Raw genomic sequence first — 25,124 nt, 5'->3', positions numbered from 1 at the left:
ATGAAGTTCAAGAATAAGCAAAATGAATCGATGCTGTTAGAAGTTAGAGCTGATCTTCCCTCTGGGGCAGGGGTGGGGTTCTGACTGGGAGAGGCATGAGGAGACCTTCTGAGGTTCTCAGGAAATGTTCTCTATCCTGACCTGTGTGGTAATTACATGGGCGTACACATGTAGAAAATTAATGGAGTTGTGCACTGAAGACTAGTACACTTTAGAGTATGTATTTTATACCTCAATAAAAAGAAAAAAGATCAGTACAAGAAGCTGTCTCTGATCCCATCTGTTCAAAGAGACCTATTTATTGACTTCACCCAAAGAGCTCATTATAAGATGGCCCCTCTTCTGATCCCCCTGGTTACCAATAATTCTTAAATTATGTATATCCATCCTGGGCTGCTACATCACGCCACAGAAGCCCCCCTGGGATGGGAGGGTCCATGAACCCACAGTTCCCTGAGGGGATGTAGTGCGGAGAGTGAGTCTGTTGTACAAGTGACCTTGAGCTGTCCCTGAAAAATGTGCTATTTTGTTGCAACGAGGGCAGGAGACTGAGACACGGGCATGGGTATTCGAGCTCTCACTTCCTTTGCAAAGAAAGAAAAATACTAAACAACTAAGGGGCTCCCAAGGCTTGAAAGAAGGCCATGGCTTTTTGAGTTACAGAGAGAAGGAAAGCCTCAGTTATAGTTCTACAGTGTTTTCCCTCTTTATTTAACTGTTCTGATAAAACACAAAGAAACGGGCTTTTGCATTCAATCAGTGTCTCCAGAGAGTTTCTAAATAGACTGTTTTGACTGACCTGCTAGTAGCGGCTGTGGCGGATTCATCACTGTTACCATTTCTTAGATTTGTTTCGTTTGTACTATATGAACAGCGCACTGATCTGGTCCCTCAATGTTGGAAAGGGAAAGTGGTCCATGACAAGGGAGCCCACACTGTGAGCCCCTACACTCCCAGTTCCTTGAACCGAGTGGACCAACCAAGCTGTCTTCCCTCCTTCCTTCACGTCTGTTTCTGAATTTCAGAGATGCTTTCCCTTCTGTCATAGTGTGCGGCAGATGTGTGGGAGATGAAGAAGTCAAGATTCCTTAGGGTTTTATTTCAGATCCTGCCACCCAGCTTTCTAAGTGCCTCTTTCTTGATGCAAACATTTTAGCACCTCCAGCTCTCAACTGTCACATGGGAATAATACTAATTCAGGGACTCTCACTGCATTAATGTTGCAAGCTGAATTTTGTACATTTACCCAAAATAGAATTCTGAGCTGTCAGAAAGAAGGGACTAAGTGAGTAGTCTAAGTCCACATTGATGGAGGAAGACCACCGATGATCTGATGTGGCTCAGTCTCTGAAGTTCATGCATTAATTAAGAAAAGAACTTCCCGGGGCGCCTAGATGGCTCAGCTGGTTGAGCACACTGCTCTCGGTTTTGGCTCAGGTCATGATCTCAAGGTGGTGGGATCAAGCCCCGTATTAGGCTCTGTGCTTAGTGTGGAGTCTGTTTCAGACTCTTTCCCTCTCCCTCCCCTTGTGCCCTTCCCCCTGTTCACAGGCTTTCTCTCTCTCAAAATAAATAAACAAATGAATAAACAAGATCTTTAAAAGAAAGAAAGAAAAGAACTTATATGCCTGTTCCTTTTGTTCATAAAGTAAAAATATTTATTAACAGTAAAAGATAAAATATTCTTATTCTTGACCATTTCTTGTGTAAACTCCCCCTTTGACTTTAGAAGCAAAGATGGCCATATTAACCCTCATGTTCTCACTCAATCCCCACGGGTTAAGGGTTTTTTGTCCTTTAGACTTACCAGGCAACCATCAATTCCCACCCACTCTCCTCCTACAAGACCCAAGAGCCTCAGATGCTAACACCAAAGACCTGTGAAAACATCCGTTCACAGTCAGTTGTTGGCTCGCTCCAAATCCAGGCCCTCAGATATGAGAAGCTTGGATGGCAAGACTGTAGCATTAGCTCAGAGGGTTCCTAACATGGTAAAAAGACTCAAGTCCATGGGTTTCTATTTTGGGAGCCAGTTAGCTTTCCTATGTTAATGAGTTCCTCATTCCAAAGTACCTCCTTACCTCCAGGCAACTCACAGAGGCCTGTACCCATCACAAGGAGGGTAAAGTGAGACAGGGGTAAACAAAACACCACGACCAACAAAAACCTCTGTGCTGTACCAGCAAGAGGCCAGCTCTGTATTACCTCTTTCTTTTAAGAATAGTTTCTATTTTTAAAAAAATATTTCATTTATTTATTTGAGAGAGACAGAGCAGAGCAGGAGGGAGGGGCAGAGAGAGAAGCAGGCTCCTCACTGAGTAGGGAGCCCAACATGGGGCTTAATTCCAGGACCTGGGATCATGACCGGAGCTGAAGGCAGCCGCTTAACCGACTAAGCCACCCAGGAGCCCCAAGAATACCTTCTTTAAAAAAAAAAAAAGATTTTATTTATTTATTTGTCAGAGGCAGAGAGATCACAAGCAGGGGGAGAGGCAGGCAGAGGGAGAGGGAGAAGCAGGCTCTCCACTGAGCAAGGAGCCCGATGTGGGACTCGATCCCAGGACCCTGGGAACATGACCGGAGTAGAAGGCGGACACTTAACAACTGAGCCACCCAGGCGTCCCCCAAGAATAGCTTCTTTAAAAAAAAAATTGTATAGTTCCCTCCACCAATGTGTGGTCTATCTGGTACCTACCAGTGTGAAAGTGCCCAGACCTACCTGATTAGTAGACTTCATGAGGATGTAATTAGTGACCTTTCCAAAGGGCAGCCCCAGGTTAATGACGTCATTCTCTGTGCAGCTTCCTTCAGGGAGATTGCAGATGTGCACCACGCGGCCGGCACCAGTTTTCCGTTGTGCAAACTAATGGGAACAGAGAGCAGCGGCTGGTCTTCAAAATACATTTCCCTCTGGCCTTCTATTCCAAATGTCCCTAATGACCATCTTCCCCCCAATAGTGATTGCAAAAGGATAGCTTATGAAATTAATGCAGAAAAAGAATCCATTCCCAGACACGTATGAAATATAATTTTATGCCACCCAGTTATAGAAAAGATTTGCAACATTTTAATGAGCAATCACATCCAGGACTGTCACAGATAGGAACACATGGGCTTATCCATGTGTCACTGGTGGGAAGTTGCACACCTACGATCTCTGGACAATATACTTTGGCGATATTTAATAAAACTTAAAGTACAGGTAGCCCATGATCTTGCTATCCCACTTTTGGAAATCTATCCTACAGAAATAAATGCACCAATATATAAACACCTATATCCAAGGACACTGCAGTTATTTGTAAGTTGGTAAAAAAATTCTAGAAACAGCCTGGATGTCCAAGAATAGGGGAATGTTTGAGTAAATGCTGGTTCAAGCCTACAATGGAGGACTACAGAGCCATTAAAAGGCAGAGGTAAATTAGCTGATAAGGAATAATTTTAAAGATAGTGAAGCAAAAAAACAAGCTGCCAGATAGCATATGTAGGACAATGCCTTTTTTGTTAAACAAAACAAGAAAATCAATACATGAGAAAGAGACAGATAAAGCAAGTGTTGTGAAGTTTTGATCATTGTTGGAACTGGGGGTTAAATTATAATAGTCCGTACTGTTCTGTACGTTTGAAATTTTTCATAATGAAAACTTTTTCAAGGATATCGGCACAGACAGAGAAAGGCACACAGGGGAGGATACCTATCAACTTGTCAACACTAGTTATCTTCAAAGAGCAGAACTGGAAAGGAGTAGGAGGAAAGAGGTTTTAACATTTTTCTTATATACCTCATAGTGTGACTACAGAAAAAAGAGCACAGCAAGGATTTGTGGGAAACTTATATATAGACATCCATGACAACAACCTGTGGTTTAGGGTAGTGGCTTTTGCAACTGTGTTAGCCTTGAATCCTTTCCTCAACTACAAGGTTGCTCACCAGCCCAGTATATTCCACAAATGATAGGAGCTGCACTAGACAAACCTGGGGTCTGGCCCCTGCCGCCACCACCAGCCAGCAGCCCCAAAGGACCTCTGAGAACACAGTTTGGAAGCCAAGACCCAGGCCTAATCAAAGCACCAGGAGGGAGGAAGTGAGTCTGTTTGGTCTGTGCAAACCTTAATCAGCCTGGAGTCTCTGGGAGGTTCAAGAATTAGTAACCAGAAGCCAAGCCAGGGCGGAAGAGAAGAAGGATGCAATTTTCCAAACCTGAAACGTGGTCTAATAGCATAGTCCACATTTGCATAATCACCATATTCTATGATAAAGTGAACTTCAACATCTAATTACATTTGATGTGGGTCTCATCCTTCGCGAGGGCTAATATTTGGGTAATTCTATCACAAAAAGCCCTCCTTTGTCTCATCTGGGCTGAGGACAATTAGAGTCAGTAAGAATTTTCTTTTATGGTCAGCCCTGAATTGGAGAAACCCAAGCGCCCCTTGCAGACCTCTCCCTCCACCACATCCAGAGGTCAAGCACTTTTCCCAAAAAGGAACGGGATTGAGCGTATGGCCCAGGCAGCTCCCATCGCATCCCTGCGCCTCCATGGAGGGCAAACAGAGTTCTCCGTAAGCTATGAGACTTTGAGTCTGAGCCTGGCTAACAAGGACCGAACCCTCCTCCAGCGTTGACAGGAGGAGGACCACTTAAGATGCAGGATCTCTGCCTCTCCTTTAGGGTGAGTGGTCCACACAAAGACCCCAGACCCGGCTGAGCTCTGAGGCAGGGCAAAGTGGCTAGTCCTCAGAGCTGGGTGCTCTGCCTGGTCTCCTCCAAGCAAGCACGCTTCTGCCCCATGTGACTCTGCTGTGGTCTGGGCTAACTCGTGCTTGGACGACAGGGCAGACACACAGAACCACAGGGCCATTCTGGGCCGCTCACTGCTCCCTGTCCAGTTGCCCAGTGACTGGCATGAAGGCCAGCACCTCTGTCACCGTCTCCTCCAGGCTGAAAGAGCAACTCACAAGGCTTGTACCCAAGCTGCTGGGCAGTGGGACAGGCCTCCTGAAGGGTAAGCACCCTCCCAGCTGCCAGTCACCAAAGTGCAAGAGGAACTCATGCTGTGGTCATTGTTAGGTCCTAAAATGAATGGGTCTCAGTCAAGGTTTACGCTCAAGTTTTAAAAATACATTTCATGAACACTTTCTTCTCCCAAGATCTTTTTTTTTTAAAGATTTTATTTATTTATTCGACAGAGATAGAGACAGCCAGAGAGAGAGGGAACACAAGCAGGGGGCGAGGGAGAGGAAGAAGCAGGCTCATAGCAGAGGAGCCTGACGTGGGGCTCGATCCCACAACGCCGGGATCACGCCCTGAGCCAAAGGCAGACGCTTAACCGCTGTGCCACCCAGGCGCCCCCTCCCAAGATTTTTAATCTGAAATAAAATTTGGATTTTATCGAGTCCCTCATTGTCACTTCATATCACATTATCATGAGACTTTTAGTAGCTTCCCAGTTACTTATATGAATTTGGAGCTTCTCAACTGGTGATGGGTCACGTAGGTCTGCAATTGACTGACTCCGGGTGGAGGCCAAGGACCTCCAGTGACCGCCAGCATCATTTTCACTTCAACCAGTTTACTTCCATTTTTCATTTTCTGAAATGACCCATGAAATGACAATCTTGAGGACTGAAAAATCTTGAGAATTGCTGTGTTAATGGTTGGTTTGTGTTGTGTCTGGCTTCAGAGCAACTGAGAAACCCTATCCGGTTAGGGAAAAAAGCAAACAAACATTTTTTATGTTTGCAAATATTTGATTTAGGATAGTTTGGTCTACATTCTTTTCTGTCATTGATCTAAAATACCTTTTCGTTGATCAATTAGGTTCAAAATCATTTTTGATTCATAACAGGTGTCCAGTTATATGCATAATCATTCTAATCTATTCTTTTTTTTTATTCATTCTAATCTATTCTTGAGACAGCTTTATAAACGTGGCTATTATTTGCTTTACGCCCTATTGCAGATCCAAACAATGAGACAGAAAAGGAGGGACGGGGGAGAGTGGGACGGGGCGAGGAAGGGAGAATGAGGTCTTTAGGTGGGACAGCTAGAGTAAAATTTGTCCACTGGGGGCACAGATGACCCTGAGTGCCTTTGAGCGTGCAGCATGACGCTGTACGATAATTCCCAACCTGGGTACTCTATTGAGTCCGTAAGGGTCACATTACTGAAGGTGATAGTATTTCAGGTAATAGTATTAACTGAAGGTAATAGTATTTCAAGGCAGGGTCATGATTTTTGACATTTAAAAAACCTGCATTGAGTCTCTTTATTCTATCAATATGGTAACCCTGGTTAGAACTTCAGCTGATGAGAAAGTCTGATTGGTATGTCTGTGCTTTTCATTAATGAAACAGGTAACTAGTTAATTACTCACTAATATAAGTACTTTCTTTGGCAGCTACAGTACTTTTCCAGACATAGCAAGCAGGACAGTGACTGCTCGAGGTAGGTGGGTGTTGGGCTCTAAGAACCGTGCGGCTTACAGATGTAGTGGAAGACAGGGACCTGGATCTGAGTCCCAGCGTGGCCATTGGTTGGGTGCATGACAGGGACAAACTCATTTTCCTCTCTGAGCCGCAGTTTCCCAACGTCTGGAATGAGGGTGGTAGCCTATACATCTAGAGTCCTTTCCGGATGTGAAATATCTGTTTGTTGTGGCTCTAAGTTCTACAATTCCTCTGCTCCCAGAAGCCTTGCCCAGCTAAACCCCAGGATCTAGGACAATGATAACCTTCCCCGACTGTGTTGGGTACAAACAGGAAACCTATGTCATTCCCACTGCCTGTCCCAATGAATGCAATGCTTCTGTCCTCCCTCTCTATGTGATCAGCTGGTTTCAGCATGCACACATTCACAAGCATGTTCATCCTGCAGATGTGCCTGCGTTGGGGGTGGTCTCATCTTTACAGGCCTGAAGATAAGCTCCAAGCAGCTAGCACCTTGCTGAAGAGCCCTGCTGTTCCCTGAATGACTCTGTCCGCAGCGCCTTCAAGAGTTGAGATGATATATGGAGATGAACTAAGGAGGCAGGCCTGGCCTTAAGGTCCCCTGGGACCAGTTCCAGGGCAGTGAGAGCATCAGACAAACCTGGATCTGCATCTACTCCCCAGTGACTAACCCTAGGGAAGTTTCTGAATTTCTCTAAGTCTCAGTTTGCTTATCTATAAAACAGGGAAAATAAAAATTGATTCCACAGGACCGTTTAGAAGACAAAAATGCTACAAAGTATGTAAATTACCTTGGTGCAATGCCTGGCATCCAGTAGGCTCCTTAAATATATATATCTCTTTCTTTCCCCCAACTGTTAAAGAATATATGCTATGATGGTCCCAGACTGAGAAAAAAATGCAACTGTACTGTGATTATGTAAGAGAAAGTCTGTGTTCTTAAGAAATTCATGCTGACGTAGTTAGGGGTGAAGAGGCACGATGTCTCTACTGGTTCAGGGAAACGTGCATAAATGATTAGACGGATGGATGGATGAATAGACAGACAGATTAAGATGGATGAACAGAAGGACAATAGAGAGAGAGAGACAGAGAGTGAATGATAAACAGGCCAAAATGTAAAGGAGTAGTGAATCTGGACGAAAGAGATACCTTTATGGCAATTTTTCTGTAAATTTGAATCATATTAAAAGTAAAGTTATAAAAACTACACTTTAAAAGATGCGTATTACATGTATATGAGCTCTGGGGTAGAAGGGTAGGTGGGTTTAGAGAGAATCATTTGAGACTTCGCCAGCTTGAAGTTCTGATGTGAGGTGTTGATGGGCTGTGTTGACGTCCCACCCGCTGCTCTGCCTGGAAGGCACACATGTGACAGGTGCCATGTAACTGCCAGCCCAGAGTCAAATCTCCAAGAGAGCTAAGGTGCCAGGGATTGTAACCAAAGTCCTGACTACTAACCTAAAGGGACAGTCATCCTTTCCCAGCCTGGGGGGGGGGGCCTTCAGTCGGCCTGCAGGCCAGCTCAGACCTAGAACGCCCCATGTGCACTCAGGGGCCTGGGCTGGACATTTTCACAGGCTGGATTCACTTATTTAAAACCAGATCCTGCTTCTAATGGTTCATGTGGCTGAGTCCCAGACCTCTTAACTCACTCAATCTTTTATAAACAGATGGAAATGTGAAAGCAGCAAACAGATTGTGCAGGAACTCTCTGAGACCTTTCCATACCTTCTGATGCAGGTGGGAACAGGATTCATAGATGAGTTCAAAGAGGCTCAGTTCAATAACTCACAAAATTGCAATAAAAATGAGGCTTAGGGCAATGCGCTTGCTGAGTGAGAGTATTCTCTCAAAGTCCTTCCTAGGGCAACGAAGTGCAGATTGGATCTTCAATAAACAATTTCTGTGTTCCAGCCTGATCTCCTTCAGGTGTGGCCTAATTTCACCTGGCACAGTCTCTGGTTTTGTGCTAAACCCACCTGAGGACAGACACACGGCAAATGTTTATTCCTCACGCTGTGGATTTTGAACATACTCGGAAGATAGCAAATGGGCATGGGTTGCATAGCTACGGCTGGTGACTCACCTTGGAGGGTAGACACAGATATCTTTATTGACACTTCCATATATTTTATAAAGCATGCTAGCTTTGACTTAAAGTACATCTACTTTTATTGGTGCCAGACTTGCCTACAGGTCTTGGGTGGTTCACCTGCCATGTAACTTCAATATCCCTGTAAACTTTGGAGTCACGGAATCTTACACCGTGTTGCCTAGGAGACATTACCTGTGGGCAACTAAACAGCGGTTGATTTGTGATTTCAACTCTGGTCTCACTGAACAATCGATCGATCATTCGCAGACTTGATAAATCAAGGTAAATGCATTCAATAGATGGTGTTACAGCATAAGATAGGCTTTTATGTTTAGACATGGAAAGATGTCTAGACACCAATTAAAATAGGTATTGAAAAAATCAAGTTGCACGATATTATATGGCACTTTCTGATTTCTGAAAAAACACATACTTTTTCTAATTAAACATGCACACGTACACCAGCTAGAGATAAACAGTGTAAGACATTTACTGTCAGTTTTCCCTGTAGAGCTGGATATTCTCTTTTTTAAATTTTTATTACTGTTTGGATTTTTTTATACCATGTTTGTACTACTTCTGCAACAAGAAAAAAATACTTAAGATCCGTAAAAAGAAAAGGAAAAAAAACTAAGAAAGCAAAAGCCGCTCAGGTATCCTGCTCCCCCCTGGCTCTTTGCTCCCTTTGAAAATGCACAAGGTGACCCTCACCCAGGGCACAAGAGCAATGACAGAGCTGGAAGGGTGGGGGAGGGGCAGGTATCCTTTGCCACATCAATTCCTGCTCTTCACAGTCTCTGCAACTCAGGAGACCAGAGAGCTCTGAGCCATGGACCAGGAAGGCCACAGCGGTCCAACAGACAGAAGTTCCGGAACTGCCGGCCATCCAAGGAGCAACTTAAACCTCTGGCCTTCCACAAACATGTATGTTTCTCTGTGCCTCAGTTTCCTTACTTGTACAAGTTTTATGGTGGACAGGGTCCCAGTGAGAAAGAAACCCTGAAAAAGATGTCTGTCCTCTCAGGCCAGGGCAGCCCATCGGCAGCACTAGTGCTAAATTCCAAGGTGGCTGGGAAAATGGCAATGCCATTATATGGGGACCTTCAGCAAGTGAAGTGCATCTTGGGCAAGCACAAGAAAACTATTTACAGCCTGAGAAGGTCCCAATGGGCCCTTCAAGAAACCTGATTACTCTGTTTATGACGACTCAGGCAGCCAAGGATCAAGTGCCTCTGCTCTGTCAAATGGCAAAAGCTTAAGTGAAAGTGAACACCCCACTCCTGGGACCCTGGGGTGGGAGGGATGGGCACAATCACCCCCCCCACTACCACCAGCAAACCCAGCACACCACTGTCAACAGTAGACACGGAAATGAAAAGCTTGCACTCCCACGGAGCTGACAGAAGCGTGTGTTCAGCGCAGCCTGGACTTGGAGGAGGTGGTAGATGGGTTGTTCGGTCCTTCTAGATTTTGCAGGAGTGCAGAGACCTTCTGAAAGCCCATTCCCAGAGCCCTGAGTCACTTTGTTTCCTGCCTAAAGACAGAGAGCTTTAGAGACAGCAATCGCTCTTTTGCTCCACGAGCAATATGAATATTATAATGGTGGAGTCCTGGCTGGTTCTGGTTTTACTAAACTAAACGTGTTTCTGAAAAGCTGTATGTAAGTGGACTGGGTCTGAAAAAGCCCTGGCACAGGACCAGAAAACATTTCTGGAGGAAAAACACGCATCAAAGCTTTTATGGAGGAATTTTCCTGCCCTCACGAAATATTTCTTTTCTGTTTGAATTTACACTAAGAGCATAAATTATGTAAGCAGAAAAAATAATAGAAATGTATATACAAAAGGAGCCCACTGGGCACTCCTCGAGCTTCACAAAGTGTCTTTTGGTAACAGAGTAATCACCCCTTGATGTATCTGCTTATCTTGGGAGGTCAGTGTTTGTAGGCAAAAAAATTTCTGAGGGACACCCCTGCTACTTAAAGGAGCCTTACAAAGTCTCTTTCCATAGCGGATTAATAAGCTCTTCATTTCTCGGCTTCTCTTCAATGTCAGTATTTGTGTATTTCCAGTTTTCCTGAAGACAGACGCACTTATATTCAATGGACCAGAATCTGACAGAAGAATGTGACCACCCAGGAACGGATGATACAGAGACTGTTTGGGGCAGGCTTTGTCCTTGTCTCCCAGATGTCCTTGGGAAGGCTCATGTGACCAACAAGACCTCACGGAACTTATATAACAATAAGTCAGGTGATAGCCCTCCCCATGCACTGGATCCACAGGAAATGCCTCCAAACATCTCAGCTCATCTTGGGGGACACGGTCACAGTGCAGAAGAACTTGGGTGCCGAGTCTCACTGGCCTCCTCACCTTGCTCCATGGCTGATGGCTAGCTGGGGCCCAAGAAGTCCTTGCCATCCCCAAGGCAGCTTCAGATCCCGCTGAGCAGCATGTGGCATGGAAGTGGATGGGGGGTGGGGGGTAGAGGAAAAGGCTCACTAAAGAGAGAATCATAGCAGGGAAGAGAACCCAGAGACCCTCAAAGAGGGGCAGCAGGGCTTGGTGGTTACAAGAGAGGCTTCCAGAGCCAGGCCAAATCCCAATACTTCCATTTATCAGCTGTGTGACTTTCTGCAAAGCACTTAGTCTCTCTATGCCTCAGTCTCCTCACCTCACAGGGTTGTCTGGAGGCTTAAATGAGATAACACATATGAAAATTCTAAGGACCTATTAAGCATGATATAAATGTTAGCTATCGTCAGCATCATCAGTCTACGATGTCTGGGGTCTCCATCTCCTGCTGGCGCCACTGCAGAAAGCAAAGTGTTCCTAGTGCTGCCTGTCCTCAGGCTCCAGCCGGATGAACTCTCAGCTCTAGGCGTTTGGAGGAAGTGGCACTCAGAACTTCCGAGTATTGACACGAACTATCATGAATCATTATCAACACGAATCATTATCAACACGAGTCATCAGATCGCTTGTGCGCACCGTGCGCATAAGGAGAGCGCTTTCACGGGAGCCTGGCAACGTCTCTAAGAAGGAGCAGACATGACCACAGGAATTACCAGACAGATCTACGCGGGAGAGAGACCACTACTACTGAGACTTGCCCAGCGGGCAGCCGTGGGGCAGTCACATGACAGTGCAGGCTTGGACAGGATAGGTTCCCCACAAGGGGTTAAAAGGACTGGTTGCTCATAACAGCCATTGGTGCTTCTTCCACATGAGCTGTTCACACGCCACTGTCCATCCATGTCATGTGTGATCCTCTTGACAGCTCTGGTCTCCCCTCAGCCTTGCCCCTCAGCCTTGCTCCCGCCTTCCAGCTCTGACCACCCATCAGGAGACTTGCTTGGATGGTGTGAATGTTCCAAGATTTGAGGCATCATCAAAATGATCAGTTACACAAGTCAGGTAAAAACGCAGCTGTTTGCTTTACTTTCAAAAGTCATTATTAATGGGGTGATTGCCCCCATTTAAGGAAACGGAGCCTAAAAGCAATAAAATGGCCACTTTGCTGATGGGCTACAGCCTAGGGCTTGCTTGACCTTAGGTCTCTTGGTTCCACATGCCCAGGAAAGGGCTTCTGGTTCCCGGGCCGGCGGTGGAAGGTGGGATTGAGGCACGGAACAGACGCAGAGTCGTCTGACTCTTGCTTCTCCTCCACCACTCAGCCTCTTCCCTTTTATAAAGGGGCTCAGTCGACACTGGCTCCCTTTCCCTGCCCAGACCCCTGACCCATCTGCCACCTAATCCAGCCTCCCCAGTCTGGTCACAGTCCCTTTGTCCTAGTGCTAAGATCTCACAGCAGGGTTGTGGGCACAGACATGCCTCCATGATCCACAGCGGGGAAACAGGCCCTGGGGCAGGGGTGGTGCTGGAACTGCCCGCACCCCCATCCAGACACAAGGTCAAAGACAAATGACAGGTCTCCTCATTGAACCCAGCCATTCTGCTCTCCTGGGACTGACCCAAAGCTGCACTGACCCGGCATGGCCCTCAGCATAGGGAGTGCAGAGAGGGAAACCACAAAATTCTCTTTCACCAAAACGTGCTTGGGCTGTCAGCCCAGAGCTCGTCTTGGCGCGCTTCTCCCATTAAACATCACACACAGACAGACACGAACAAATAGAAGTCTCCGCCCTGGCAGGCCTCCCCACTCACTCATCCCCCAGGGCCAAACACCTACACTTCTCAGCTTGCCCTCCCGAAGCTTTGCATGAACACCCCGAAGAGGCAGCATGCGGGGGGCGGGGGCAGCACCGGGAGGCCCCCTCTCAGGCGCTGGTGCTCGCAGGTCACAGGAGAGGAGGGAAGGGCTGCAGCTGCTCGACCACAAACTGGAAGAAATACAGGCCTGGCCGCAAACGCACGGACACGCGCCCTCTAGCACTCATTTTGTTTTACAAGTCAGTTCTGGTTCTGCGTCTCCCACCTCCTTCCACGTGTTCTCAGGGAAGAAGGTGCCCGAGAGCTTCAGGGGGAAGAGGCTACACGTGGTGGGCAAACCGCAAAACCAACAGGGAGAGGAAACTGTCACGCTCAGTGGGAAAAGGAGGAATGAAGCTTTGGGGGACTGAAGAGCAGGTTGGAAAGAGAGAGGAAGGAAAACACGGCCCCAAACAAAGGATTTCACAGAAGTGAAAATTTCCCCAAAGGGCCAACAAATACCATGCCTGCACGGTCCTTACTTTCAAGCACACTTTCTCTTTCTGGTTCAACTTTCAGAATTACCCACTCATAGGAAATAACCAACATGAATAAAATATCAAAAAGTCTTAAAAACACACACACATACAAAAGTTCAAACCTTCCCGCCCCCCCACTAAAGCAATGTTGAATGCTAGAAAGTCTAAGCATGCTTTTGATTTTAATAACATATGCTAGGGTTTTTTTTATCTACGTGTTTCAATACTAGCTGAATTAAACAACTGTCTACCTCTGCACAAGGGACACGTTTTCCTGCACAACACAAAGTCACATTGACGCCAGCTTCATCCCAGCCTCCTCTGTGTACCTCTACACCCAGGCAGAGCCGGTGGTACAAATGCTTTGACGATGACAATGACAATGGAGAAAATGCTTCTGTACTCACATTTGTCCCAGGGGAAGCTGAAGGAAATGCAGGATTTGCCTGAGCACATGACCTTGCTGGAATGGCCGCATATGATGATCCAAGATTTGAGGCATAATCTAAATGATAAATTACACCAACTGTGTGAAATCCTAGTCATTCACTTTACCTTCAAAAGTCATTATTAGGATGTCAACAGGAAGAAAACAATTAAAATTTCCTCTTCATTTATTGATTAGTGATTGGTGTGATTTTTACCCCTGGGCGTGTTGAAAACCAACAAAGCTTTATGTCTGTAAGAGCCTAGACAGTAGGCCAGTACATTTTAGTGTCTTGGGATCTGTTTGCTTTATATATATATACATATATATATATATATATACATACACACACACACACACATACATATATACATATAGACAGAGTGTTGGGGGAGGAAGGATAGGGCACATCGGCAGAGAGCTTTAGTTATTAAAGACGTGACATAATAAGCCTTTGGAAGCTGGTTTCTGCTTCAAGCTGCTGACCTGAAGGGCCTTCCTTACTCACCTTCAGAGTTCCCAGCAGGGTTATAAATGGCTGTGCTGTTGGGAGAGGCACACAGCGTTCCCTCTGCCGAACCAAGTATACACCGGATACCAGCGCTGGAGAGGGGTGGAAAAGGGGAACCAGGAACTCAGTAAGTTAAAGAATTACCATATGACCTAGAAATTCCACTCCTAGCCATAGGCCCAAAATAGCTGAAAATAGATGTTCAAATAAAAACTTGCACATGAATGCTCACAGTGCTATTCACAATAGCCAAAAGGTAAAAACCACCCAAATAGAAATCAAAAGATGAATAGATAAACAGAATGTGGTAAATACATACAATGGGATATTATTCAGGCATAAAAAGGTTGTATTTACTACAACATGGATGAACCCTGAAAATATTTGGCTAAGTGAAAAAAGTCAGTAATAAAAGGCCCTATATTAAACGATGGCATTCTTATGAAATGTCCAGAAGAGGCAAATCCACAGAGATAGAAAGCAGATTAGTGGTTGCCAGGGACTACAGGGAGGGGAAAAGGGAATGACTACTTCAGGGGTGTGGGGCTCGGGGTAATGAAAATGTTCGGGAACTCCACAGTGATAATATTTGCACAACCTTGTGAATCTGCTAAATACCACTCAGTTGAAGACTCTGAAATGGCTAAAATGGGGGCATCTGGGTGGCTCAGTCGGTTAAGCATCCGACTCTTGATTTCAGCTCAGGTCTTGATCTCAGGGTCGTTGAGTTCAAGCCCCACATTGGGCTCCACGCTGGCTGTGGAGCATGCTTAAAAAAACAATAATAATAAATAAAATAAAATAAAAATATAAAACAAAATGGTTAAAAGGGTGGATTTTAACACACACAAGAAAGAGCCAGAAAAGAAAGACCCTTATAAAATTATTTTTTTAGTTGTGATAAAATATATATAACACAAAATTTACCATCTTAACGATTTCTAAGTATACAGTTCAGTGGCATTAAGCACATTTACCTTGTTGTGCAACCATCACCACCCTCCATCTCCAGAATTCTTCATCTTGCAAAACTGAAGCTGCCCCCATTAAAAACAGACACCCCACTTCTCCATCCTTGAGCCCCTGGCAACCACCATTCTACTTTCTGTCTCTGTGAGCCTGACTCTTCTGGCTACCTCCTGTAAGTGGAATCATCCAGTATTTGTCCTTTTGTGACTGGCTTACTTCACTGAGTACAATGTCCGTGAGGTTCGGCCATGTTGTCACATGGGTCAGAGGTCCCTTTCCTAAGGCTGCATAATATTCTAGTGCACGGATAGACCACATTTTATTTATCTATCCATCTGTCAGTGGACATTTGGGTTGCTTCCATCCATTGGCTATTGCAAATAAAAAAAAGGGGAGCCTTTTCGATGTACTTTTTTCAAAACACTCAAGTCCAGTGTGCTGTTCACATCCTGGGCCGTATGCCCTCTTCTCTGCCTGGAGGACCCCAGCCCCCTGCTTACTGCTCTACCCTCAACCCGCCCCTGCCTACTCTCAGCCCAGCAGCCATGGCCCCACTTGGTGGAGCCAGAGGGCATCACTCCTCCGTTCAGCCCTCCGATAACTCCAGTCACTCTCAAAGCAGAATGTAAGTCCTTGCAAGGAGCCCAGGAGCTCAGGATCAGGGCCCCGGGCACCTTCCTGGGCTCCTCACCCCAGCACTCTGCTCTCGTCACACTCAGGTTGCCTGAGCATCCCAGGACCACACCAGGGCCTTCAAACTTGCTGTCCCCTCTCCCCCAGGAGTGCCTGTCCCCCAGACAGCCACAGGCTCATTCCACTCCCTCCTGAGGTGTCCTCAGAGAGGCGTTTCCCCAGGCACCCTATTTATTTATTTATTTTTTTTTAAAGATTTTATTTATTTATTCGACAGAGAAAGAGACAGCCAGCGAGAGGGAACACAAGCNAAGGCGTTTCCCCAGGCACCCTATTTAAAATGCAAAGGACCAGCCTCCGCGAGGGCACATGTATGCACGCACATGCTTCCTGCCCGACGCGGTTTTCTGCTTAGCATTTACCACCAGGGATGCTATGTAATTCACTTGTTTATTTTAGCATCTGCTCCCCCCACCCACGTTAAGTATAAACTCCTTGAGGACAGGGACGTGGCCTGTTTTGTTCTCTGCTGCTTCCCCAGCACCTAAAACAGAACGTGCTGTACGTGCTCAGTGGGTATTTGCTGAGTGTCTGCATGCACCTGTCCTCCTGGCCAGCACTCACTTTTCAGAGAAGACCAGGCATTTCTGAGCATGTAGTTTCCCTTTCACATGCAGCTCCCAGTCCTAGACCAGAAGGAAAGGAAAAGTGACCGAAGTAGAACTGAGTCCATGAGAAGGAAAAGGGACGAGGGCAGTCTTCCCCATCAGGCCGGGGTGAGGGGTGGAAGGCTCGGAGCCCAGAGACCAGACCAGCCCTGCCAACATCTCTCCATCCCAGGCTCCTCCCCACATCTGCCTTCCTGTCTGTCCAGTCCCCATGCCATTGACCAGACACGCATATCCTGTACCCATCTTGGACAGGAGCCCAGAATCCCAAGCCAGAGTCCCTCCTCCCTTCTCAGGGCACCCTTGGTCCCATGACATCTTCCACTATCCACTCCCTCCCTCCTCCCCCCAGAGAGACCCCACCCGTTTCTATGACTGATTTGGAAAATCACTGGACTCACAGTGAGCTGCAAAGCTTAAGAAAGGCTTATGAGAGACAAAATCCACCATCGCCTCCCAGTGTCGGCCAACCCCCGCCCCCACCCCCCCCACCGAGGGGCAGGGATGAACCTGCACGGTGTGACCCAAGCAGAGGTGAAGGACACTGCGGCGTGACTCCCACTACCGAGGGATCACTGCACTCTGCAGGCGGCCTGCGGGGGAGAGAGGCTGCACAGACCAGTGCTTAAGCTGCACAGGTTCTGGGAGGGCCAGACCCACATTCAAAACTCCACTCTGCTACTCTCTAGCTATGGGGCCCTGGACAAGTCTTTTCCTCTCTCTGGGCCCCAGTTTCCTCATCTGCAAAATGGGATTAATAATAGTAGCTACCTCACAGAGTCACTGCTGGCATATGGAAAGGATTCGATACATGAGATGTTTTAGTTATTATTTGCTTTGGAGTATTTCACTGCATCATTAATACATTTGGGGGGATTTATAGTATAATAGACTTTGGCTTACAGGGGCCCAAAACATTTCATGACCACGGGGAAGGGTGATGAGACGCCACCTCTGTCTTGCAGATGGGAAACTGAGGCGCTCTATAATGATGTGTCTAGGTCTCACCTGAGAAAGTGCTCTCTGGCCCTCATCCAAAATTCTGCCAGGGTTTTGCTCCCCTTCCATACTCAGTACAATGTACTGTGGGCATGCCACAGAGGAAGAGCCATCCTCAAGGAGGCAGGAGGCCAGTTCCTGAGTCCCTTCTCTGTCACACAGGCGGGGTCACCTGATCCCCCCCCCTCGGCCGCAGCTTTCTCATCGATAAACATGGGTAAAAATCTGTTATTTGCCTTAAAGCAAGGGAGTGGCCCTGATACATTTCTGAAATGAATTTTGGTTCTAATATCTATAATTTTGATCAAGGGTACTGATGGCATAATCATGCCACCAAGTCCCCAAATGGAACCGTTCCTAGCTTTTGAGTAGCAAGTGTTGGGTTGTAGTGGTGAGCCCCCCAGGCTCCAGCTGTGGCTCCCCGGCTGTCTTGGAGGACTCACCTTCAAATCAAACACCTTCTTGTTGCAGATGCTACAGACGTGTGGCAGGTGCAGGGGGGCCACACCGTGAAAGTCATTCAGCTCGTGAGCCTGCAGGGGCCGCACGGACAGCATAGTCTGCTCCTCCTTGGCCCGCCGCCGGGCACCGCTGAAACCCTGTTTGCTGTTGTTTAGCCGACCCCCAAAGGAAGGAGGGGTCCTGTCTGGGGTGGGTTCCTCGGGGTCATATAGCTCATAGGGCTGGCTGGGGGGTGGAGGCCACAGGTTAGGGGCTGCTGTAAGATCGGGCTTGCTTTGGCCAGAGAATCCGTGGGGGCTCTCCCACTGGCTGTTTGGACCCTGCAGCAGCGGACCTACCTCGCCTTTCATGCCCCCGGCCTGCTCAGCCGCAAATCCACCTGCCGCATGCGACCCTTGGGAGTTGGGTCCGTAGAAGTCCTTGGGAAAGGCAGCTTGGCCATCTTGCCCTGAGTGGCTGTAGTGCCCTTCATAGGTCACACTGCCCGTGGTAGAGGCCGTGGCTGGCAGGAAGCTGGGCTGACTGTCTGTTTCGGAGCCGTATGCCTGGCTGGAGTTGGCTTTGCCATACTCGTAGAATCCTGCTGCAGCAGGAGCAGGCCCTGTCTTGCCAATGCCCAAGATGACTGCTGGCTGGGCAGGGGTCTGAGGCATGACCCCACTGAAAGGATGCATCACCACGGTGTTGGGGGGTTGGCTGGGAAGGCTCACGGAGGGTCCTGGGCCTCGTGTCTGGCCGGGGGGTGAGAAGGCAATTGCATTCGAGGGAAACCGAGCACTGGGCATGGTCGCCGCGTGTTGGGGCGCCCCAGTGTGGCTGTGGGGGCTGCTGATCACAGACGGATGCCTCAGCTGGTTGAAGAGAGGCTGGGACATGGCCACTTTGGAGAGGACTTGGTTCAGGACTGTGGCGGCTGCGGTGTTGCTGGTGACGGCCGTCTGCGCCAGCTTCAGCCGGTGGAGGGTGAGCTGGGCTTGCAGCTGAGCCAGCTGGAGGCTGGCAGGTGAAGGCAGCAGAGGGTTCGGGTTACTGACCGAGAAGGGGTTCTTGTCCAGGAGCTTGGCGGCACTGCAGAAACAAAAGTCTAGATGCACAGCGAGTTTTCACCCAGGGAGCAAGGACCTCTTTCTTCGCTTATCCGTGGCCCCCCATCTCCTATAAAACCCACCCATACAGACCCCACATTCAAATGAGTCTGCAAAAAACCCATCCTCACACATACACCAATTTGTTAAAACTCTGGTAGAAAAATTATTTTATGACAGAATGGTCAATCTCACTGGTAATCAGAGATACAAGCTAAAACCATTAGAAAAAAAATTTTCTCTAGCAAAATAGCAAAAAAGAAATTTTTTTTTTAGTAACAGCATTCAGTACTGATAAGATACAGTGGAGTGGACACAATGTTAGTGATAGTCTAAACTCATGCAACTTTGTTGAAAGATAGTCTGATAATATGCACTCATTACAGCCATACTCTTTGAACTAATAATTCAATTCTATTAATCTGTCCTAAGAAAATGAGCTAAAATGCAGACAAAACTTGATGCCTGAAGATGTTTAATAATACTACATTATTTAAGAGTCCAAAGTTGAAAATTACAAATTTCCAATAACATGGGTGAGGGGAAGGTTTAAACGAAGTAAATTATGATATATCTACATAATAAAATGTCAAAGAAGCATTTACTATTGATGTAAATTTCTATTTTTTCATGTAAAATTTAAAACATTCAAAAAAGTGTACCCAACACCAAGGTTAAAATAGGAAACATACCAACATACTAAAATCCCCCTGGTCTCTAGTTTCCCCGTCCATGTCCCCACCCCATCATTGCCAACAGTAGATACGATCTTGAATTTGGTAAGGTCATTGTGTACAACAACAACAAAAACAACAACAAATTAGTGACACGAGCAAAACCACATACTCTACATACTAAGCGAAAAAAAAAGCAGGTTTCAAATTCGCATCCAGAGTAAATTATGTATATATTTGTGGCAAACACAGTTTCATTCTGAGCCTCATTTCACATCCAAAAGCAACAGAAATCAAGCTCCCTTCAATCCACTCTCAAGCCCAACTAGCACAGGGAATGACCAAAACAAGTGCAGACTGAAGCCAAAGTCGTAGGCAGTGGTGGGCTCGCACAGACGCTTACTGAGGCGATGTTCTGTCTGATGCCTGCCTTTCATGTGAACTCTGTTGCTTGATTATGGTGTTTTCTTGACCAAAAACCAGGAGGCATGATCTGGAAATGGGACAGACTTTCCCAGAAAGTCTGGATATGTGGTTACTATTGTCCGAGCTCTTTTGTAAGACCGTATTTTCTGGGTCTTCAACTCCCCTTCAGGGTAGTGGGTGTAATCAGGGAAATGTGTTTGGGATGTTGATGAACGGGAATTCCCAGGACATGTTAATGTTCATGGGAAGAACAGGACCATGCATTTGAAACTGGGGTTACCATGGACAACCCAGGCTGTACCTTCAGCATGCCTATGGGAGTGTGGGGCAGATATTGCAAGGCTGGGACCCTTCAGACAAGGTCTCCACTGTCACAGGTTCTGTACAGAATAAGTCTGATGAAACAAAGAAGAGAGAGGCTGGGGTGGGCCCAGTGAGGAAAAAAGGGGAGACATGGAAAGTGTGTGGCATGTCACAGCTCTCCCACTTCGGAGATGCTTCTGCTTAGGCTGACACTTCGCATTGGTCTGAAAGAACAGTGGGAGGCAGGGAGGAGGTGTGCAGGTGGTAGAGAGGAAGGTGGGTAGGAGAGAGCCTAACATTTACAGCAGGCGATGCTCCTGCGTGACCAGTGCTCAGCCTATGCCATCCCCTTTGATGGCTCCATCAGTCCTATCGGGTAGAAAATGTTCACCCATCTTTCAAGGCAAGAATCTAAAGCACAGAAAGATGAGGTGACCTTATGAACACTCACTGTTGGTGAATACAGGTGTGGGATTCGAATCCCAACCTGGCTTTGAAAAGAAGGGAAGGGGCAGAGGTGGTTTGGTATGCGGCTCCTCAGCCCTCCCCGAGCACACGTTCTCTTCACGGGCTGCTGCACTGCTTTGTGTGAAGTGAGTTCTCGGAACATCAGCCACACCAGCATTCAAAGGTAAGTGCAAAACGCATTTCAGAGCTAGATAAAAATGATTTTGGTTTGGATTATTCTTTCCCATTCTGTGAGAAATCTAGAGTTTTCCATAAGTCACTAAAGAGACATTATCCTCACACAGCCAGCAGCCCTGCTGTGCTCCCAGGACAGAACGGTTTGGCTGTATTTTAGGATATTGGGGGGCTGGTTAAAGGTGGTTACAGAGCTCTCCTCCTCTGGGTAGTTGTGCTGGTTACAGCCAAGCCTTGGTGTCCCAGTGTGGCCCAGGCACAAATCATGGCAGCAGCAGAGCTAGGGAAGCGCTAATTGTCTATGTAGGTGAGACTATGAAGGGAAAGGAGGATGGTCAAGAGTCTGATGATAGATTCCTACTTGTGAAGTATTAAGTAGCTGAGCTTTAGAAGAGCAATTACGCTTAACTCAAAACCCTGCCCACACGGGGCCAACCCTTCCTACCAGGTTTGTCCACAACACAGCCTGTTCCCGCTAACAAGGCGATAATGAGGTGCCAACTTAGTTTCCATGACCAGGGTAAGACAAGGTTGGTTTTGTTTTTCCCAGAGAAGTCAGCTGTATTTTCTAAAACTGTGTTCTGGGCTGGAGGGAGCTCTTGCAGGAGATTCCCCTTCACCTCTGAAAGGACACGCGAGGAAGAGCTGTCTTTCCAGCTAGGAAAGCCAACCTGGCCAGCCACGAGAAACTAGTGCCCTTCCNTGGGTATTTGTAGGTCAGCCACGAGAAACTAGTGCCCTTCCGAGTGCAGCGTGGGTTACAGAAGTTTACCCATTCAGACGCAGCATGAAATAAGAAGACTCAGTAGATTTTCTTCCCACTTCTGCTTTGCCTTGCAAATCCATATTGTCCCCAACCTTAACCAGCTTTGAGTGAAAGTGATTTCACATGAATCATCAGAGTTAGGGACCTCTTCTGAACCAAAGATCCTTGAAAAGGAAGAGACACACCATCCTATTTTAAAAAGAGAAAGAAAGAAAGAAAGAAAGAAAGAAAGAAAGAAAGAAAGAAAGAAAGAAAAGAAAGAGCCCTAAAATCTTTAGCCTGTAAGAATTAATAACCTAAAAGTCAGGTACATACAGCAATCATATTTCTATNGAAAGAAAGAGCGAGCCCTAAAATCTTTAGCCTGTAAGAATTAATAACCTAAAAGTCAGGTACATACAGCAATCATATTTCTATGTTTGGCCCAAACTGGGCCATACAATGTGATATCCCTAGGGGTTAGAACTAATGTCGCCTTCTTATATTCCTGCCACCTCTGTTTGTCACTGTTACCTCACTTAGCACATCCTGCTTTGTGTTAAAAACGATTGCTGATGTACCTTTCTCCCTCTACTAGACATAAACTCCACAAGGGAACGGGGCATGGCGTGGGGATTCTCGCATCATTCTGGCATGCTGCCTCGAACCTGGTAGTCATTCAGTAACTTTGGTGAACAGAATGAAGGAGGAAGATAATGGACGTGGCTCATCAGAACCTGGTGACTTTAAGATGAGGACCCTCGGGGCGCCTGGGTGGCACAGCGGTTAAGCATCTGCCTTCGGCTCAGGGCGTGATCCCCGCATTGTGGGATCGGGCCCCACATCAGGCTCCTCTGCTATGAGCCTGCTTCTTCCTCTCCACTCCCCCTGCTTGTGTTCCCTCTCTCACTGGCTGTCTCTATCTCTGTCGAATAAATGAATAAAATCTTAAAAAAAAAAAAAAAAAGATGAGGAACCCTCATCTGAGAGCAGACATCTCTGTGGCTAAAAACCCTCAAACAATTCAAAAAGGAGAATCTAAATATACCCAGAAAGTAAATGGATTTTGCCACTGTATACAGCTTAAACCCCAACCAGGTACAGAGTCATTTGTCTAGAAGAGTGTCTACCATTCCCCATTCCAAAGCAGGAGTTCCAACACATCCTTCTCCCTGCCCAAGTCCATGTTTTGAAATTGAATGAATAATCCCTGTGGGTAGGCTGAATAACGACCCCCCTCAAGATAATCCAATCCTAATCCCCAGAACCTGTAAATGTAACCTTACTTGGTAAAGAGGACTTTGCAGGCGTGATTAAATTAAGGATCTTGAGATGGAGAGATTATCCTGGATTATCTGGGTGGGCCCGATGTAATCAGGACAGTCTTTACAACATGGAGGCAGGAGGACCAGAATCAGAGAGAGAGGATAGGAGGACAGAAGCAGAGGTCTGAGATGAAAGCAAATGCAGTGTTGCTGGCTTTGAAGATGGAGGAAGGGGCCATGAGCCAAGGAAATGCAGGCACTCTCTAGAAACTGGAAAAGGCAAGGAAATGAATTTCCCCTAAAGCCTCAAAAACAAACCAGCCCTGCTGACACCTTGCCTTTGGCTCAGCAAGACTGATTTGGTTTTCTGACCTCCAGAGCTGTAAAATAAGAAAGTCCTATTGTCGTGAGCCACTCAATTTCTGGTAATAGGTTACAGAAACAATAAGAAACTAATATAATCCAGCAAAAAAATTAGATGCAAGAGAAGCTTCCACTCAGAGAGGCAGCGGTGGGTGTGGGGGTATTGGCTGGATCTTGTCGGTATAGACTCAGCAGCTCCGGGGGCCTAGAAAGCACAGACCTTCTGACTGGGTGTCCCAACACCCTCTGGGAACCTTGCCAGAAGCCAGCAAAAACCCAGAGGTCTCTTCCTTTTCAAAGTCAGCTTTCTTTAACCCAGCTGGATCAGTGACAACCTGGGAAAGCTTTGAATTGCAGACCCTTAGGCATCAAATCATCTTCACATCCCCACAACAAGGAGAGAAAGTGACTTGCCCAGAGCCACATAGCTGGGTGGCAGCAAAAACCTTAATGAGAACCCAGATCATCCAAACCAGCTTCTAATGCCTGACAGAATAGCCTTGCCTCCCAAAGCCCAAACTAAGCCCCAGAACCACCTATTTCATCACCAAATTATCATCTCCACCCATACTTATCTCTCTGCTCTGTTCAGAGAGATACTGACTACCTTTGATAGGCAAGGCACAGGGGGAGCCCCAGGGAGGTGCAACATGCTGTCCCCTTCTGGAATCCCCACAACTCTGGAGGTGGTGGCAGGGATGCCCCCCTGTCTGGGGAGGGGGGAGGGGCAAAGTTCTCTGCACCTGCCGCCATTTCTTCTCCTAAAACTGTGCAGTGGCACGGTCTGCAGCCAAGTCGTGGAAGCGTGGACTGGGGAGGAGGGCGTGCCGCGCGGGGAGTTCTGGAGCCCAGGCATCTGGCACGGAGCTGGAACAGCTTATCACTCAGCACAGCCACTGTGACTCACCCCGGCCCTTGCGAGGCTCGCTGCCCCCGGCGCCAAGGTTGCCTTGATGAGCCATTAATTGTTACAAAGAACTCTCGGTGCCTAATTACATTAAAAACTTTGGTTCCCTGCTCGCTTGGACAGCATTTTTTAATTAAAGCAGCATTTCTCTCAAGAGTTTTAAAAATAAAATATAACATAAAGGAGAACTAGTTGCCTTTAGAATGCCAGGATATTTAGGAGATCCAGATGAAAACTGTTTCTAATGGTTTAATTCCGTAGTGTTGAAAGGATGTGCAACATATTGTATTCACCGGAGAACGAAACAGCTGTCTCGGCTTGAAAATGCTCATTATTTCTCCCAAAGCTCATTATTTGTCCCAAAGCTCTTTCATATTTTATTCTGAGTCTCAAGCAGGCTGCAATGATGGATTAGTACTTGGGCACAAGGAGTGAGGCAGTGTCCTTCCTTGGTTTGAGTCGGGCATGCTGGAAATTCAGCAAGATTTTTGTGATGTGACCCATCCTGTTCTGAAAGGAAGGGAGAGCACCCAAGACACAGGTCAGAGCTGTGCTCAGAAAGACTCCATCAAAGGGGCCAACGGGCATTCATGTGTTTGTTCATTCGGCCCACGTGGATTGAGCATCTGTAAATCACCAGGCAAAGCTGCTAGGCGGTGGGAACACAGAGATGAGCAAAGAGCAATCTTCCTGAGAGCACAGGGAGCCAGATCAACCCAGAGGGCGATGAGGATGCCGACACCAGTAAGCAGACAGTAAGGCACAGGAAGGGATGGTTCAAGCCTCAGATGTCTCAGAGAAATGTAA

General features: G+C 46.9%; 1 protein-coding gene across 1 annotated transcript in view; it reads right to left on the bottom strand.

Annotated features, from left to right (window-relative positions):
• RBM20 (RNA binding motif protein 20) overlaps nucleotides 1-25,124 on the bottom strand; it is a 185,588-nt gene that overhangs the window by 32,823 nt on the left and 127,641 nt on the right. The window contains exons 2-6 of the mRNA XM_034663621.1: nucleotides 17,889-18,975; nucleotides 16,403-16,464; nucleotides 14,174-14,268; nucleotides 13,646-13,743; nucleotides 2,720-2,863 (exon numbers count right to left, since the gene is read on the bottom strand). Coding sequence (XP_034519512.1) covers nucleotides 2,720-2,863; nucleotides 13,646-13,743; nucleotides 14,174-14,268; nucleotides 16,403-16,464; nucleotides 17,889-18,975 — 1,486 coding nt within the window. The remainder of the gene's footprint in view (nucleotides 1-2,719; nucleotides 2,864-13,645; nucleotides 13,744-14,173; nucleotides 14,269-16,402; nucleotides 16,465-17,888; nucleotides 18,976-25,124) is intronic.

Source organism: Ailuropoda melanoleuca, chromosome 6 (assembly GCF_002007445.2).
Source record: "Ailuropoda melanoleuca isolate Jingjing chromosome 6, ASM200744v2, whole genome shotgun sequence".
In the NCBI taxonomy this organism is placed as follows: domain Eukaryota; kingdom Metazoa; phylum Chordata; class Mammalia; order Carnivora; family Ursidae; genus Ailuropoda; species Ailuropoda melanoleuca.
The sequence above is the reverse complement of the archived record's forward strand: the minus strand, read 5'-3'. Positions and strand labels throughout refer to the sequence as shown.